We start from the raw sequence: 19733 nt of genomic DNA, 5'->3' as shown, positions 1-19733 counted from the left end.
TAAGAAATCTATATCTTTATATAATATAAAGTTATTTCTTTTATCTTCTTCATATGTGTTTTTTCCTTTTATTTATTTTTAACGTATCACCTCCATAACTTATATTATACTAAACTTCCTCTCTTAATAATATCATTAACTCCATGATTTTTAAGTTTTCATATTCATAACCCCAACTATTAAATTATAAAATTTAAGATACCTTATGATAGTTGTTCATTTTGTATCCATATAAATTCACAATTTTAATTTATTCACTGAGGGAAAAAAAGAGAGGAGAAAATGATAGTAATAAATTCAAGGAGGTATTTAAGGAAATGAAATAAATGAGGAAACTTACATTTTTTACTTGAAAGAAGATGGAAGAAAGAGAGAGAGAGAGAGAGAGAGAGAGAGAGTTTTGATGAAATTGATCATCAACTACTGAATGTGAAAAGACAAAATGTAAAATAATAATTTAAATGCAATTTAACACCATAATTGTATAATAACTATTTTTATGATTGGAGAATTGAAGTGAAGAAATTTTATAGGAATTCTAAATAAAAAATTGAGAAAATGGTTAAATTATTATTCAATCGATATTAACATTCTATATTATTACGTGATTTTCTTCCTTATTTAATACTCATAATTATGTAAATAATTTTAATAATGGATATATTAAGATAATTTTTTTTAGAGAAAAAATGACAAGAGATGCATTTTAAGGAAACAAAATAAATGACAATAATGAGGAAATTATATTCATTTTTTGTTTAAGGAAGATGAAAGAAAGAGAAGAAGAGGGATAGATTTGAAGAAATGTAATAAATGTCAATAATTAATAAGGAAAGACAAAAAAAAAATACAAGTTTTTCTTAATCAAAAAATTCAAAATTCCGAGAAAAAGGGATAAATAGTAATATTGTCCAATAAGACATGTCACCTTACTTTTTTTATCATTTAACTTTAGTATTATATATAGATATAGATTTTTAGCTGAAAGAAATAATCTAAAAAAATTAAAATGATAATTAAATTCTAATAAAAAAAAAGTAAAATACAACGCATATAAAGTTATAATACCTAATTCCTTAAGTTAAATAAATTCTTAAAAAAAAACACAAAGAAAGAAAAATGAGTGATTTAAGTATTAATGATGAGATAATTGAGAAATGGAAAAGAGATTTAATAGCAGTAATGATGAAAATAATTAAAATATGACTACCTTAACTATAATGGACTTACCCACTATATCTAACACACAAAAAAAAAAACAAATTCCTTTGAGGTGAAATCCTATCAATTAATAAATACAAAAATAAAATGTAATTCTAACATTTGAGTTTACTTTTGAAAACGTTTTTCTATCTATGTTTTTTTACTTATTTGAATCATTTAAGATTTTTAATTATTTTAGTAGCCATATATAATGAAATGATCCTAACTATTAAATATTATTTGAAAACTTGACAAAAATTATTTGTGTCCCTGAACATTACTGAACAAATTTGTACCGAAGGGGATCTCAATATATATACACATGTTCATTTATCATGGTATTATATAATATAAATTTTAGGTTTCTTTCTTGTAACTAATATTTGCATGATATCTTTTCCCCAATACGTTTATACAACATCCTAATAATCTAAATATTGGATATTTAATGTTACATAATTAACTCATTTCATGCGAGTAATCATAATATATGTTATTAGGAAAAGAACACCTATATATACCTAATATAACCTATTAGGAAAAAAAACATCTATATATATATATATTCATGAATTAACATCATATATAATGGTGTAATTATTATATATTACTTTTAAATAAAGATGCATAAAAGAAAAAATAAAATAGAAAATACTTTTTTAAAAAAATTAAAAAAAATTAGTAGAACAAAGAAGAAAGAAATAATGTCAGCATTAATTTTGGCTCTTTTCAAATGAGAAAATATTGTTTTCCTTATCCTCCTCCTAATTTGATATGAATTTCATAAATATATTATTTTTTCCTCCAAATAATTCTTCCTTACTCTCCTCTTAATTTGATATGAATTCCATAAATAGATTGATTCTTTCTCCAAATATTCTTCTTGCCCTTTGAACAATCTACACTCTTATAAATTTCTCAACCAAATGAATTTTTTTCCCAACAAATAACTCTTTATAGGGAAAATTATAGTGCAACATCCTTTCAAAAAGTCTTTTATTTTAAGGAGGTACGCTTATTGCATGACCTTTCTTGATAAACAATGTGATATCCAGAAATCGATTGACATGAAGAAGAAGAGGCGAAGGAATTTCTCAACCCAAATGATTTTTTCCCCAACAAATATCTATCTCTTTGTAGGAAAAATTATAGTGCAACATCCTTTCTAAAGTCTTTTATTTTGAGTAGGTACGCTTGTTGCATAACCTTTCTTTATATACAACGTGATATTCAGAAATTGATTAACGTGAAGAAGAAGAGCCGAAGGAGTCTATTGTTGTTGTTTATGGATGATCAAATGTTTCTATTTTATAGGCTAAATATAAACCGTTGTGAAAAATGAAAAGTTGTTGGTCTTTTTATCTTTCATTTACTTAAATGTATATTAATTTGAGGAATGTTTAAAAGGGATGTGATTAATTGGTAATGCATTAAAACACTTTCAGTTTTTTAAAGTATAAATTTAAAAATAGAAAACAAATATAAAATGTCAAAAAAGGAGATAAAAAATAAATAGGAATGGAGTTCATAGAGAGGTGCCACATCAGATTGTTTATATCCAGCTTTATAAATATATAGATTTGCATTCATTCGTTTTTATATCGTTTATATTACATCTCTCTTGTATCACTTGTATTCTCGTTCTTGTATAACTTGTATTCGAAGCTCTTGTATCAGTTGTATTCAAAATTCTTGAATTACTTGTATTCAAAATTCTTGAATTACTTGTATTCATTCGTTCTTGTATCACTTATATTTATTTGTTCTTGTATCACTTGTATAGAAAAAGGGGAAGAGAGAACATACAATTGATACAAACACACCAAACAAAATATAAGAAAAATGTCTACATAGAGAGAAAATATACCATTAATACAAACACACAAAATAAAATACAAGAAAAAAGCTATAGAGAGATGAGGAAAATAAGAAAGCAAATATACTATTGATACAAACACACAAGCAAAATATATGATAAAAGGTTGAAAAGAGAGGTAGGACAAAAGGTGAAGGAAAGAGAGAGATTGCAAATACACAATCAATACAAATACACAAAGCAAAATATAAGAAAAATAGCTATAGAGGGAGAGATGAAAAATTGGAGTAAATATTCAATTGATAAAAATACACAAAGCAAATATAAATTGTTTTTTTTTTGTTTTTTTTTAAAAAAGAAAGGCTTTGAGAGAAGGAAAGCAAAGAAAACAAAAATACAATTGATACAAATGCACAAAAAAAAATACAAGAAAAAAGTTATAGAGGAAGAGAGATGGGGAGATAAAAAAAAAAAGAGCAAACACAGAGTTGACATTAACACATAAAATAAAGTGCAAAAAAAAAGTTTTTTTAAAAAAAGAGAGACGGTTGGAGAAGGAGAAAGAAAATATATAATTAATACAAATACACAAAGCAAAATACAAAAAAAAAAATTGCTATAGAGGGAGAGAAGGAAAGGAGAAGATATAGTAAATTACAATTGATAAAAATACATAAAGCAAATATATGAAAATAACTTCTTTACATATATATATTACTATATAAGAAGAGTGAATAAGCACACTCTTCATTGGCCTATCACAAAGATGGCCCACCTACTTTTATACACTCCTCTTTCATTAATTTTAATTATTTCCTTTTTAAATAGTACTAAAAAATAAATTTAAAATAGAGAAAATTTTACATATAGCAAATAAAAAATTGCTAATTGTATGCTATAGCAAACTTGGTAAAATTGCAGTCCGTAGCAAAATTATAGTTTGCTATAGACTTTTCTTTCTGTATATTCGCTTGTCAATTTTTATTTTTTTTATACATTTTGATAGTTTTAAAAAATAAAAGGGCGTTAATTTCGGTTAGAAAAAAAAGGAAAAAAATCACTGAAGTCACGCACGTTCTGTTCCATTCGAATTCCCTTCCTTCTTCGTCGTCTTCAACAGTAAGAACTCCATTGTAACTCAATTCAGAAAATTGATCAAGCAATTGACGGTACTACACAAACAATCGAGATCATTGGACTGTAGAGATAGCAATATGAGGTAATTTCATGACGAAAACATACTCTGATTTTGCTCTTTTAGGTCGAAGATGGTGTTCAACATGTATTCAAAATCAGATTTCCTTTTTAACTATCATCAATTTAAGTTGAATGTATATTGAGAGGTGTATATTTTGTTCGAAATAGAGTTTAACAATCTACAATAATTTGTGATCTGGAAATTTTCTGGATGAACTTGTTGATTATTTTGAATTTGTGATCGGAGATTCGCTCATTTCACAGTAATATTTGTGTTCGAATTTGTATATTTGCTTAGAGTTTATACGTATAGGTTTTCAGATATGATTCAGTAAGATATGTATAATACATATATGAAACTATTATGTGTATGTTTTATACAGTTATCTTCATCATAACACTGCACTTGTATGAAATTATATAATTGTGTATAAAGTTATAATTTGTGTATATAATTGTTTATATATAAATGTATATGCTGAATGTGTATATAAACGTTTATATGAGTATGTAATTGGATATGTATATATGTGAATAACTGAAGTTGCTAAAATTTGAATAAATATACATTATGTTTGTTGTTGAAATTCTTAATAGTATAAATGTATATGTATATATAACTTTTTTTTTATACAGAAATTTTGAAAAATGGCTTCATTAGCTATTTTGGTTATGCATTCCGGTAGATGGGACAATGACAATTGTTACGTTGACTATACAATTGAGGAGGTGATTTTTAAAGAAAGTTCATCATATAGGGAGTTGTATAATGTTATTGCAATGCAACTCGGTGTTGATACAAATTTGATTAAGCTGAAACTTGAGTATAGGGTTAAAGAAAGCAAAACACCAATGTTGATTCACAATGACATGGGTGTTAGAGTGTATATCATGCTTAAAAAGTCTGCAGATGACTTCAACAAGTATCCAATTTGTATAAGAAAAATGGATAATAGTAGCAATATCACTGAACTGTGTGAAAGTTCAAATCAAGAGAATGATATGGTTACATCAATTTGTAATGATGGTATTGCTGATTTTGAGACTATGCATATGTCAATTGGTGAATTGGTAGAGCCGCTTTGTGTCTTGGGGTCAGGGAGCTGCGATGGAGTCATTTCAGATCCTTGTTAATAAGTACGTGGAGATTGACCAAGTGTATAAGAACAAAGCCACTTTGAAATCTGTGATGCAAAATTATGCAATTGAAAATAGATTTCAATATAGAACTGTGAGGTCAAATGCAATCAGGTAACTAGTTTATACAACAAATACATTAGTGTATATGGTGTTTTAGTTATTTGTATATTGATATGTTGTCCTGTATTTGCTGATGTAGTTATACGCTGGAATGTATTTCTGATGAATGTGAGTGGTTGATGAAAGCATCAAATATCAGCAAGTCTGGAATGTTTAGGATCCGAGCATTTAATACAGATCATACTTGTCCTTTGAAGGATAAAGTGTATTCACAAAAACATGCAACAAGCAAGTTGATTGGTGGGATCGTTAAGCCTAAGTTTGTTGATCACAAGAGAAAATATACACCTTCTGATATTAGGAGTGATGTAAAGATATATTTGGGAGTTGATGTAAATTACTCATTGGCTTGGAGGGCTAAAGAAAAGGCTCTGATTTCATTGAGGGGCACCACAGCTGCATCTTACAGCAAACTTCCAGCATACTTGTATATGATGGATATTACATATCCAGGCTCGCATATACGTCTAAAGAAAACAGACAAAAATGAAATCTTGTATCTTTTTGTTGCATTGAATAATTGTATACAAGGCTTTGATCATTGCAGGCCTGTCATAGTTGTTGATGGAAGTCACTTAAGAGGACCGTATAATGGAACATTTGTGGCTGCAAGCACAATGGATGGAGCAGGTATGTTTCATTGTGTTTTTGAATGTATATTTTTGATTTTATGTTAATTTGTATGTAAATAAAAATGTAGGACATATTTTCCCACTGGCCTATGGTATCATTGATTCAGAAAATGACGCATCTTGGTCTTGGTTTTTTGTACAACTAAGAGAGGCTTATGGGGAAAGGAGTAATATGTGTGTAGTCTCCGATAGAAATGAGAGCATCATAAAGGCAGTCACAAAAGTGTATAAAAACGTGCCACATTATGCTTGTATGTGGCACTTGTGGTGTAATGTAGAGAAGAAATTTAGGAAGGCATCAAAGGAGCTAAGTCCTGTGTTTTATAATATGGCAAAGACTTGCAGTAAAGTTGAGTTTGATAGGTTGATGGATACTGTAGAAAAGGTTGATGTAGGTGTCAAAGAGTATTTGGAGCTAGCTGGATATGATAAGTGGTCAAGGTGTCATGCAGAAACTCATCGGGGATGGGCTATGACGTCTAACATTGCAGAGAGTATAAATGCTGCATTAGTGTCTGCACGTGAATTACCAATTTTTAATTTTCTAGAAGAGGTTAGACTGATGTTTGGGAGATGGAATCATGACAACAAACACGAGGCAGCCTGCACATTTACTCCGTTGATTGGAAAATTTCAGAAGATACTGATCGAAAATGAAGCAATGAGCACACGAATGAGGGTATGTTTTATGTATATGTAGTGTTAATTAATCAGTTATGCACACAGATAGAATATATATACAATTGCATAGACTTATACATATAAATAAATCTATTTGTATGAAACAGGTTGTGCCGTCAACTGAATATATATACAATGTGACTGATGATGGTAGGAGTTTTGTGGTATGTTTAAAGAATAAAACATGCAGTTGTGGAAGGTTTCAATACGAAGAAATACCATGTGAACATGCTTGGGCTGTACTAAAGCGGAAAAGTCTAGTGGCTGATGGATATTGCTCGGATTTGTATAAACCAAAGACGGTTTTGAAGATTTATGAGATACCAATTTATCCATTGTCTGATGTAGCAGAATGGGTGATACCTGAATACATAATGTATGATGAAGTCCGGCCTCCAAAATTCAAAAGACCTCAGGTAAGGCCAAAAAATAAACCCCGTTCAAAAACAAAACGTGAATTGCTTGGTCTCAAAGGGAAGCATACGTGTAGCACATGTGGAGTTGCAGGTCACAATAGGCGTTCATGCAGAAACAGACCTCAAGAAGTTTAATAAGCTCTTTCGATTATATTTGAGTGTAAAATTCGATTTTATAGATACTTGAATGTTATTCTGAACTGGAATGTTGATGATGGAATAAAATTGTTATGTCCTATTAATTGTGATCTTTTTTATCTTCATTTTGTATTCATGCTCTTGTATATAATATGAATTATCGTTGGCGTATATATTGTACATCATATACATAAATTCTATATGTATAAGTTAAATTGAACGTTTTATTATATTTGTATAAGCTGGATATTGAACATTGTATTCTATTTGTATTAGTTATATTGATTTTCCCTTTTTGAAACAGAAAATGTATATTCATAATGAATTAAGGGAATTAAAGATTGTATATACTGCAAGTGTATAAACAAACATTGTATAAGTTGATTTGTATAATTAAACTTTATGAACAAATTGTATAATCCTAACAAATGTATATTTATACACTCAATATAAAACATGATTATACAGTCCAATGACCCACAAACCACAACTTCAGTTTATCATTGTGATATGTATAAATGTAAGTTTTATCTTTCCTTTTTTTTTACTTGACACAACAATAAGTGTATACATATACACAACATAAAAGATACACATAGATTTATATAGTTAATGTATAAATATACATTATATAATTTAGTTTGTATAATTATTAAAGTGTTAAACTGCATATATAATGAAATTAACAAAAACAAGTAAGTAAAAGACTTAATCGATCAAATGAGTATATTACAATCAAAAAACTGAAAGTTCAAAACTTGAAGTTCAAAACAGTAAAGGTTGTTATGCATGTCACTTGCATATTCAAAAAAAAAAACCAGAAATTTAGTACTGTTCTAATTAATTGTGATCTTTTCACTACTATCGCAATCCCTATGAATCCTGGTTGGCCTTTCTGGTGCCTCACTGTCACTAGTGGCATCGGCTTGGATCTTTTGCACCCCATAGTTCCACAATAAAGAAGCATATTGAATATGTGTGAACTCTGAATCGAAGGATTTTGGAACCACATTTCCATTACTGATATGGTCTGCATAAGCAGCAACATATAGTCCACAATCGCTGAAAATAAAACACATCCAATTTTATGGTCATTATAAAATTAACAATAACTATTTGAATAAAAATAACCATAATAAAACTTACAGGCTTCCTGCATCTTGTTGTGGTATATCATTGACATAAATCATTTCAAAAGAGTCACATTCAGAGTGGGACATGTACTTTGGGTGTGAAGATAAGTCAATGCCTTTCTTCCCATAAAACTCAGACTTAGATAAATACATGGGAACAAGTTGTGCATATTTCTTGATCTCATTCTCAACTGATGAATCGTGTAGGGCACCACCCCTAAGAGAATCATAGATCTGTATAGATCTATCATTAATAGACACAACGATCAAAATCCAATGAAAGATCTCCTTGATGTTAACAGGAATGAGGATGTTATCAACTGTATGCCAAGGTCTAGCAACATGCATTCTGTATCCGTTAATATACTCAATAATCGACTCCTCTGTACTTTCCTTGTTAATATTACTTTCAAAATTATAATAAGCATCCCAGACATTGGTAATCAGATTACTGAAATTGCAATCGACAGTGATTAAACTGAATGCATTGGTGTCGGAGTACTTGGCTCTTTTGCGTATATAATACAAAATGACATCTACATGCTGTAAAAATAAGAAGATATAAATTATATAAGTGTGATCAAATGTGTATGTTTAAGGGAACATTATACATTTATACAACCACAATTTTATAAGCAACCAGTATAAGACATGAATCAACACAACAATAATACAATGTAAAAATAATGATTATACAGTACAATGACCCACAAACAACAAACTCAGATTTATCAAAATAGTAAAGGTTGTTATGCATGAATCAGCACAAAAAATATATAGAGAAACAGTAAATGTATAAAACACACCTAACATTATATAAAAAGTTCATTTATACAGAACATGTCAACTGTATAATGAAATAAATAATGTAAAGCTTACCGAGTCATCAAGCAATTGATTTTTGTATGCAAGCCTATAGAACCAGTTCTTGTTTTGGACTGTGACAATTCCAAAATGAAACCACATTTGTAAGACAGACTTGTTCTTTTTGTATCGCTCTTCTTTGCCATTCCTAATAAAATAACAATAAAAAGACAAATTTATACAAATATACACATATAAAATTAAATCTCTATATTTAACAATTACTAAATGATTTACTTTGTGTTGTGTCTAACAAGCAGCCCTTCATTTAACCATTTCCAGAAATGAATATACAGAGTTGTACGCTCCAAATCAGACATTGCAACAAATGGATGTTTCAAATCAAACGAGAAATGGAACCTTGATGAACTACCTGAAATGTATAAAGACATAAATAATCTGTATAAGACTTAACATTTATTGATATATATATATATATATTACTATGTAAACAGTTAATTTTGTTGTACCAGACTCTGAACCGAATGATGTCACATAAGGCGATGTGTTGAATGGGCCTGGACGCCTTTCCCTATGAATTGGTAATGGTGTATGCGCGTCCACAGCTAACAAAGGATGTAACACCATGCTTCTTTCTGGATTAATGTTTGGCTGGTCATCATGTACCATTTGAAGAGGTGCTGGAGGCATTAAAACTTCTTCAACAACTAACTCATTGACATTGGATGATCCTGCTTTGTTTGTATCTGAAAATTCTTCTTTTTCCATCTTTTCAGTTTGATCGTGTATAACATTCAACAAATCCTGCTGTTATATAACAATAAACAAAATATATGACAAGAACATACAATTGATCCGATTATATACAATTATAAAGTAATATGACAAGAACATACAAAAGATGAATTGTTGAAGTCTGTTTGATCATCCATGAATTGAGATCCCTCTTTGACCACTTCAATTGGAACATCTTCACAATTCTCCTTCTATGTATAAAAGTATAAACATATATTTATATATTATAAAATTACAAAAAAAGCTACTGAAGAATTCAAACCTCAGAATTGTTTTGAACCTCAAAAATATTGGAAGTGTTCTGAACCTTAAAATTGATTGGAACTCCAGAATTGTTGTGACCCTGCAATAAATATAACTTTGTATATTAGTAATAATTATTTCAACATTATTATACAGTTTGTTACAAATTGAATATTGCTATTAAATTATACAATAGATAATTATACATTTGGACAGTTACTTAGTTGTATATGTATAATAATAATATCTTTACACATACATGTACATGTATATGTATATGTATTTTTATTGTTTGGAAACATTTTAACTCTATATGTATGTTAGTTTATTTGTATATAACAATTGATAATGTTGTTTATAACACAAAAGAAATAAATTACCTGTGGCTCGGGATTACTGAATTGTTGAACTAAAGGGCTAAATGCTGACTGTCCAGCTAGAGAGTGTAATTTTGACTGGTGAATACTAACATCTGGAGTAGATGATGGGACTGATACTCGAACAACCTTCTGCAGATTTTTTAAGAAAATATACATTATATACAAAAGACCATAAAAGTTTAAATAAGGAACAAGATAAAATAGGTATAATACCTCTTGATCATTTAGATCATTAAAAACAGATTGACAGTTCAATTCAGAAGGTAAATGTTGAGAAGGTTCTTCGGATTGAACGACACCGACTGGCACTTTATCTGTAACATCTACACCATCACCCTGAAAGAAAAATATTAAATGTATATTTATCATAAGTATGTATAATATATATGTATTGATCTATATTAACAAACCTTATCTTCCGCATTCTTTGATTTGATAGAATCCAACACAACTTTGAAGTTGTTTTCAATGAAGTTCCTTAAATCAGTAAACTGTTTCTCCATCTGAAATTGGACATATATAGGTAACTTTAACGCTAAATATACAAATTAAAAATAATTTTAATAAATAAAAACAATTAAAAAATAAATACCGAGAGTTTGAATTGATCAAACTCATCACGCGATATACTGAAATCATGTGACTTGCTGGTAGATGGTATTTCGAGAGGAACACTTGATTTAATCTCAACATTTTGCTTAATGCCTGTATAGGATGGAACATTAGCATGTTTTTTGGCCTGCCTCTTTGGAAGTGGTGACTTAGGTCTTTTTGCAACATTGGCACGTCGGGGAGACTTTATTAAACAAGGCTGCTTTGAAATGACCCTAGGTGTTGTCTTCTTCTGAATAGGAGTGACTGTCTGCCTTGATTTCTTCTTAGGAGGCGACAAACAACTATCAACTTTTTCTTTTCCCTTGTTATTTATTGGACATGGAGGATCCTGAAAATCATCGTCCGAAGCATTTGCAGCTGCTGTTTCTGTTGGAGATGAATCTGATTGAACATACTCAGGAGGTAATTCAAGAATCTTGAGTTCCATTGGAGTTGGAGTTATATTCTTAAAAACAAGCTGCAAAATATAGACATGTTCATATTGACATATTCATTATACAAAATGTTTACTTAATCAACTGTGAAAACATATATACAGTTTATATATATATATACATTAGACAAACTTATATGTATAATTATACAGTTTATAAGCTTATATATACAAATGAGCTTATGTTTATAAAGTTCACATACTTATAGGTATATTTATACATTGTCAAAAACTTGTATAAATAATAATACATGGAGCAAATTTATACATATAGTTTTCTATAGCACAAACTAATACATATATTTATACATTTGTATATTTATACAGTTATATATGTATACTATATTTATACAGATAATATATTATACATAAGTTTGTACAGTGCGTACCGGATTGTTGTCGTCTCTGAACATGCCCTTAGCAAAATAGCTTAGACGAGGGAAATCTTTTTTTGTCTTCCAGTTAAGTATCATAGGGATGTGATGAGATACCTTAACAGCAATTTCCTCATCAAAATTCGAACAACATTCATAAAACCACACTTGCAAAGCAAGTGGGAAACCATACAACCTGAAATACTTCCCATCGTGTTTGATCTTAGTGTGCAAATGCAGAATCAGCAGGTCAAAAGCCTTTTTACCCCATGGGTAGTCAATGTATCTGCCCGATTCAACCAAATCAAAGTCTTTCCTATCAATAACAGTACTGGTTGGTTCTTCCGAAAGGATGAATGAATGTATATAAAACAATATAGCAAACTTCACCGCATCATCATCATTATCCCTCCAAACCTTATTATCAAACTTTTCAACCAACTGACTCTTGGTGATGGCTTTTTCGACTCCAAAATACTGAAGAATCATTCTGTTTGGTTCTTCGGTATTAAAGACAAAATCCTTCTCATTGTCTGAACATTTTAACCCAGTTATTATAGCAAAGTCACGAATGGTGAATCGCAAAGTGGTGCCATTCACATGTATCAGGATTGCATCTTTTGAGCTACCCTCAATTTCTCTCAAAAACATGCACCTAATCAGTTGTGCTTGAACATGACACCTACGAATGCTAGATAATTGGGCAAAACATGTTGTTCCACAAAATTCTTTATACTGTGAAATAGTAAGCTTTGTAGCTAACACTTTCATTACTTCAATATTTGTGTAACACTGCATGTGAGGTATGCGTGTTGGTTCTCTTTTTCCTAAAAACTTAACAGCCTGAAAAAATGCATATATAATTTTACTAAAAATACACACGTATACATAATTAAGACACAAGTACAGATATCAAAATGTATGAAATAGCTTTTAAATGAAAATAACATATACAAGTTTTATAAAGAAAAAATACATTATACAAACTAATTTCAACTTTATAAATGTTTATATTGTATATATAGATAAATTGTTGTACCGCTACGAACACAATAACTATTGATATTATAATGTATGTGTATAAGTTTGTGGAATTGTATATGTCTAAAGGAAGATTATACAAATAGGATCCTTATACAATGAAAAAAACTTATACATAAAACAATGCACAAAACTGTATAAATGTTTATAATGTATATATATTATACATTATACAACAAATTTCAAATGTATACTTGTTTACCTTGTATGTATAGTTAAATAGTTCTATTTTATACACTTAACTTTGGATATTAACATAGTGACTATATAAAACTGTACAAACAAACAATTATAAGACATGAATCAACACAGAAAACATATACAAAAATAATGATTATACAAATACCTCATTATGCTCCAATAAGCCAGAAACAACAACTTTCTTTCTTTTTGCATTCTCTTCTGTATAATTAGTTGTTTTTTCTTTCCTTTTTTTACTTGACCCAGCAGCAGACTGATCTTTCTTACCTCCCTCCACAATTTTGATGTTGGATTGCTTCGATTTCGCACTCATTCCCTCCAATCTGATTGGGTTATTTTTCAATTTGGATTTGATCTCTTGCATTGTGTTGGATTTGGACATTGAACCTGAAACCTCCCCAAAATCCTGAGTTAAACCCAAGGAAAAAGATGGGCGTTCAACACTATTTTCAACATGCAAGGGTATACCTCTTATGAATCTTTTAGATGGAGATTGGGCATCCATTGTTTGAAGGAAAACACTGTATGGATTATGAACTGATGTGAAAAATAGCTTGAAAAAATTGAAAAAAAATAGACAAAAATTAAAAGTAATCGATTGAGATAAGTTTTGGCGGTACCTGAAATTTTTGAATGGATTTTGAAACCGCGATGCTGGTGGAGATTTGAAATTTCAAACTAATTTTGGGGAGAAAATTTGGGAGAAATTGAAGGAAAAAAGAGATATCAACGAGAAGAAGATATTGTATAAAAGGAAGAGAATAACGTGAATTTTTTTTTTTACTTATACAATTCGGTGGGGCCATTAAATAGCAAACTGACGGAAACTTTGCTCCTTAAAGGAAATAAATGAAACGGTAGCTACTGTATTTATTTTACATTAAAAGTTTGCCATTATGTACAATTATCCCTTTAAAATATTACAAATTTGATTAACTCTCAAATTTTTATGCGAATTGTATATTACTATATAAGAAGAGTGAATAAGCACACTCTTCATTGGCCTATCACAAAGATGGCCCACCTACTTTTATACACTCCTCTTTCATTAATTTTAATTATTTCCTTTTTAAATAGTACTAAAAAATAAATTTAAAATATTACAAATTTGATTAACTCTCAAAATTTTATGCGAATTGTATAATTAAGATGAAGGGAATAACATATATTATTTGAAAAATTACATTAAGAATACCATAAACCACAATAGTTAACAACTTACAATATTTGAAAAACATATTAACTCTCAAAATTTCACATGTGTCACATAAATTGGGACAAATGGAGTAACATATATTATTTGAAATTACGTTAAGAATATTATTAATCACAACTTAAAGTATTTAAAAATAGATAACATATATTATTTGAAAATAATGTAAAAAATATTATAAATCATAATAATTAACAATTTAACGGATATTGTGCCCGTGCTTGCATTTAGAAGTGAGAATGTTTAGGAGCTCAGGGTCAATCAGTCAATTGACCGATTTGCCCTTCTTCTTCAACTTCCTCTATTTACTACAAAAATAGTACTAAAAATCAATTTAAAATATTAAAAATTTGGTTAATTCTTGAAATTTCACATGTATTGCATAATATAATAGAGTGAGTAACACATATTATTTGAATGAAAATTATATAAATAGTACTAAAATATAGTTTAAAATAGTACTAAAAATTTGATTAACTCTCGAAATTTCATATGTACTGCGTAATTGAGATTGAGTGAGAAATATATATTATTTGAAAAATAGAATAAATATGTGATATTATTAGAAAGAGCTTTAATATATATTTTAAAAATTATTTTGTCATCCGTATATGATTTTCTGCATATATGTGGAGTTTTAAAGTTTTTAACATTTTAATATAGAAATATGATTATTTGAAAATTTTAGTACTTTCTTCATTTAAATTTTTCCTTGTTTTTCTTTTGATTTGTTCTAGATTTAAAAATTATATAAAAAGTACTTAAAATCACAATGTAATAATATAAGATATTAAAAAAAACATAATTAAAAATCATAAAAGAAATTTTATTGACTCTTTAATTCCATATTGAAACAAAAGAAGTTTGTTTGAAAATAAAATAAAAAGTACCATAAATTGAAGTAAAATAACAACTAAAAATATTTAAGAATCATATAAGAAATTTAGTTGAGTTTCGTAAAAGTACCTACGTCACATAAAATGGAACAGAAAGAGTAATATATATTATTTGAAAATGATATAAGAAGTGCTATAAATCACAATAAATTAACAACTTCAAAATATATTTAACAAAATCACATACAAAAAATTATATAACTCTCCAAATTTCATCGTTGTCACATAAATTGAAACAAAGAACTACTCTCAATTTATGTTACTTACTTTCTTTTTTAGTCAGTCCCAAAAGAATGTCACATTTCTATATTAAGTAACAATTTGATTATAAAATATTTATTTTACCCTTAATGAAATAATTTACAGTCATTCAAATTTATATCAATAATTTTGGACCACAAGTTTTAAAAGTCTTCATTTATTTTTTAAACTCCGTGACGAATCAAACTACCTCACATAAAATGAGACGGAGAAAGTAATATATATTGGGCCCGCGTTGGCGCGGGAACCTAATATCTAGTATATATATAAACAACAACAAACTAACAAAGCACAAATACAAGGAAGAAAAATGAAGAAGGAGAGAGAGAGAATAGTTGGGGGTAGGGGGGGATGAGGAAACGAGAATGAGAGGAGTGAAAGGAGAGAGAGAATGAGAGAGAGGAGAGATATGCTAGAAAAAAATAAATAATCATATTATGTAATTCTTCGATAATGTAGTTATATACAATAAATACATAATTCATGTTTGATATACTCCCTCCGTCCACAATTGTTTGTCAAGGTAAGGTCATGCACATCCCTCAAGGAAAATTTAATACAATGTGTAATTTGACTAATATAACCCTACTATATCAAGAATACCAAATGTCCACATAACTTTTCAATTGAACTACACAATCATTAAGGGCAGAATTGGAAAAAAGTGACTAATTATTTCTTGATTGTTTAAATTGACAATTAATCTTGGACATCTATTTTTAGTATACCTGCCAAACAATTGTGGACAGAGGGAGTATCATATAACACTCACTTAAATGGTAACACCACTTTAAAAAATAAATATTAGGCCCATGCACATAGACAAACTCAGAATTTGAAGATGATTGATGCACTATCAATAATTAATATATGTTAGTTAAAACATGTCACCCAATATCGATTCATGTGTTATTTTTATTAAATATAGAAATATAAAAGTAATGTAATAACATATAAATTTGAATTAAATAACTACAGTAAGTGGGATTTGAACCCAGTTCGATCAACTCTAAATGAAGAGATTCACGAGGTTGAAACCAATAGACCCAATTAACTTTAGCATCATATAAAGACTAATAAAATATAGGCTTAAGTCATCAGCGGCCCCTTAAAGTTGTCCGCATAATTTACTTAGACACCTCAACTAAGACTAGTACCTATTAAACACTTTTACCAATTCAAAAATTGTTCCTATTAGGCATTTTTTGATAATCAGCAAAATATATGAAGAGTATGTGATACACTTGCGGTGACGTGGCAAAACGGCAAACTAAAAAATAACATGTGTCACTGGGCCCCGAAAATTATAAAAAAAATAACTTTGTTTAAAATTATTTCAAACACTTTTTATATCTAATTTTTTTAAAAAGAAAAAGAAAAAAATGAAAATGTCAACCTATTCTACCCAACCCAACCCCACCCCTACCCAACCCCCTTTCATCTTCATCTTCTTCCGAAAACACATTCTTTCTCAAATCACAAAATCTAATTCTTTTCAAATAACTTGAAGATTAACTTTTGAAATATATATATATATATATATACATTTTCATACTAAGAGTGAAGAAGAAAGAAAATTTTACCGGTGGTTATTCATTTCTACATTGATGACAAAATGAAATTGATAGCTCAAAAATTAATTCTTTCAATTTTTTGAATATCATTTTTGATAAATTTAATGGGTTTATATATGAATTTGAGTAAAACTCTTTGTTCAAAAATTTTGATAAACAAATATCAGCTAACTTTTTTTATATGTAAAATCATTTATCATCTTTCTTCTTCTTCATATTTGTTCCTTATTTTTATGAGATTTGAAATAAATCATACGAAAGAAAGTCTTACTTTCTTTCAAATCTGAATCTTCATAGTTGATTTTCATTTATCTTCATATTTGAAAGAAATAATATTCTTTTTTTTATATTAAAGAAAGAAAAACAATGTTGGAGCTAAAATGAAGAATGTTTTGCAAACTAAAGTATGAAGAAGATGATAGGTAGGGAGTGGGATCCTTTTTTTTTTTGAAAAAAGTGTAAATGAAAGAAGAAAAATGTTTTTAAAGTTAATTATAATGCCAAGTGTCAATAAAAGAAGAAAAAATGTAAAAAAAATTCAAAAAAGCACTATTTTGAATCTTTTCACGCGCTTCAGGGAAGTGCAAAACACATTTTTTGTCATATCAACGTTTTGTGTTTAATATGTACATGTTTTGAACAATTTAGGTGTTCAATAGGTACAAGTCTTAGTTGAGGTGTCTAAGTGAATTATGCGAACAACTTTAAGGGGCGATCGATGACTTAAGCCTAAAATATATCTCACATTCAAATTATATACACATATATACATAATATTTTTCGAAGTTAACGGCTACACGTGGACCTTGTAAGCACGTGGATTGGCCTCTACCCATGCACAACATGTCTTTTTCGCAATTAGTATCCATTACTAATGTAACGACTCGGAAAATGATAGAGTGAAACTAGAGCCTCACATGTGAATTTGGAGTCGAGAACTTAATGAAATGATTATATTTGAATTTGACCCAAAAGTTCTTAAAAATGTGCTTCGGAAGTTACCGGAAACTTGTTTAGCGGTATACTAAAAGATCCGTTTCGTTTTTCGAAAATCCGACTTCATATTCTTGTTTAGGGGGTCAAATTGAGTGGGAAATGGGTCTAACCCAAATTTTAGAGCAACCGTATCAAAATCCGAAATTTCCAAGTGAAGCCTTTTTCGAGGGTCTACTTTGGAGGGTCATATCTCCTAGCACACAAATTATTTGGGTGGCCAATAATATATCCATGGAAAACCCTTTGAGTTAGCTACCTAACTCACTTCGTTTCACCTCATTCGGAGTTCGGACGAAGAAGTTATGCCCATTTTCGTAAAGTCTGTCCGGCAGAAAATGCAAATTCCAGTAGCCAATTTTACTGTTCATTACTGTTCACCCGCCCCTTTTTTTTTTCTAAGTGTTGGACGAATTTTTTCCAAAGGGTATATATTATTTCCTAGATACCATTAATTCAATTCCAATCCCTAAAACATTTCCCTCTCTACAATCCTCCATTAAGAAGAAGAAGAACTTGGAGCTAGGGCTTGGATTCAAGGCTTTCTTCATCAATTTTCTTGGGGAATCATAGCAAAGGTATGGTGACCCTTGATCCTTGATTATCTTTCCTTCAAGGAGTCCATTAAAAAGGGTTTCAAAAGTCTTCAAAAAACAAAATTTCTATTTTCTATTCTAGGTATGGGTTCATGGGTAAAATGTTTTCAAAGTCATTATATTGGTGAATTGAAGTTGTATTTATGATTTTAAGATGATTTTATATGAAACTTCTTCAAGAACCCATGTTTTCATTAAAATACTTGAATTTGTTTATGAAGTGGGTTCAATGCCTATGATTTAATGTTGATGAATTGTTGGTATATGGATGAATTGAGGATTGTGGCCTTATGGGCAAATTATGGGTGAATCACCTTGTGGTGATAGAATTGTTGGGAATTGAGTAATGGTTATTATGGCTTTGGAGGATGGTAAGTTGACTTAATCTCATATTAGGGATAAAATTGTTCTTGCTTGGTTTGATCCACTTATGGTGGAGGTGTTTAATTATGGGATGTATTGTGACCATGGCCTTAAAGGCAAGACATGAGGAGCTAATGTTGACTTAGAATTGTTTACTTGTTTGTTACATTGTGACCATGGCCTTGAAGGCATAGTATAAGAAATTGAAGTGTTATCATGACATTGTATGAATGAGAGTTCAATGAAGATAATGTGATCATGTTATGAATGTAAATGTGTTACTATTGAAAGATTATTTCTCAATTTGACACTCATGAATGTTGATGATAGAATATGAAGGATTCTTCAATGTAAAGTATACCTTCAATTGGTAGGGCTTATGCATCCTTTTCTTGTATAAATGATTATATTGTTTATTGTTGAATCCTTGGATCGGTAGGCTAATGGCACCCTT

General features: G+C 29.3%; 3 protein-coding genes across 3 annotated transcripts; 2 read left to right on the top strand and 1 right to left on the bottom strand.

The window, feature by feature from the left end:
- Positions 1-5595: 5595 nt before the first annotated feature.
- Positions 5596-6456, top strand: LOC125808367 (uncharacterized). Its single transcript, XM_049488077.1, has 3 exons — positions 5596-6106; positions 6291-6359; positions 6446-6456. Exons 1-3 carry the CDS (start codon positions 5596-5598, stop codon positions 6454-6456), a joined length of 591 nt encoding a protein of 196 aa, XP_049344034.1.
- Positions 6457-6580: 124 nt separating this feature from the next.
- Positions 6581-7340, top strand: LOC125808455 (uncharacterized). The gene is made up of 2 exons (XM_049488156.1): positions 6581-6787; positions 6897-7340. The coding sequence occupies exons 1-2, from the start codon at positions 6581-6583 to the stop codon at positions 7338-7340; spliced, it is 651 nt and encodes a 216-aa protein (XP_049344113.1).
- An 839-nt stretch (positions 7341-8179) lies between these two features.
- Positions 8180-13888, bottom strand: LOC125808366 (uncharacterized). The gene is made up of 13 exons (XM_049488076.1): positions 13529-13888; positions 12259-12984; positions 11312-11791; positions 11130-11222; positions 10933-11055; positions 10720-10848; positions 10359-10439; positions 10198-10287; positions 9811-10108; positions 9578-9713; positions 9356-9488; positions 8490-9019; positions 8180-8405 (listed from the first exon to the last, which is right to left on the bottom strand). The coding sequence occupies exons 1-13, from the start codon at positions 13886-13888 to the stop codon at positions 8180-8182; spliced, it is 3405 nt and encodes a 1134-aa protein (XP_049344033.1).
- Between the last annotated feature and the right edge of the window lie 5845 nt (positions 13889-19733).

The sequence above is a fragment of the Solanum verrucosum genome, unplaced genomic scaffold (genome assembly GCF_900185275.1).
Source record: "Solanum verrucosum unplaced genomic scaffold, falcon-dt-bn FXZP01000112.1, whole genome shotgun sequence".
NCBI lineage: Eukaryota > Viridiplantae > Streptophyta > Magnoliopsida > Solanales > Solanaceae > Solanum > Solanum verrucosum.
Note: the sequence above shows the minus strand (reverse complement) of the source record. Positions and strands in the feature narration are given on the sequence as shown.

What these genes read in the sequence shown, in the direction of transcription:
- LOC125808367 (XM_049488077.1), top strand. Translation starts at nt 5,596, where the DNA reads ATGAAAGCATCAAATATCAGCAAGTCTGGAATGTTTAGGATCCGAGCA. An exon ending in AAGCACAATGGATGGAGCAG is followed by an intron (nt 6,107 to 6,290) that starts GTATGTTTCATT and finishes ATATGTGTGTAG; the next exon opens with TCTCCGATAGAAATGAGAGC.
- LOC125808455 (XM_049488156.1), top strand. Translation starts at nt 6,581, where the DNA reads ATGACGTCTAACATTGCAGAGAGTATAAATGCTGCATTAGTGTCTGCA. An exon ending in CAATGAGCACACGAATGAGG is followed by an intron (nt 6,788 to 6,896) that starts GTATGTTTTATG and finishes TGTATGAAACAG; the next exon opens with GTTGTGCCGTCAACTGAATA.
- LOC125808366 (XM_049488076.1), bottom strand. Translation starts at nt 13,888, where the DNA reads ATGGATGCCCAATCTCCATCTAAAAGATTCATAAGAGGTATACCCTTG. An exon ending in ATGAGGAAATTGCTGTTAAG is followed by an intron (nt 11,792 to 12,258) that starts GTATCTCATCAC and finishes TATATTTTGCAG; the next exon opens with CTTGTTTTTAAGAATATAAC. An exon ending in ATGATCTAAATGATCAAGAG is followed by an intron (nt 10,849 to 10,932) that starts GTATTATACCTA and finishes AAAAATCTGCAG; the next exon opens with AAGGTTGTTCGAGTATCAGT.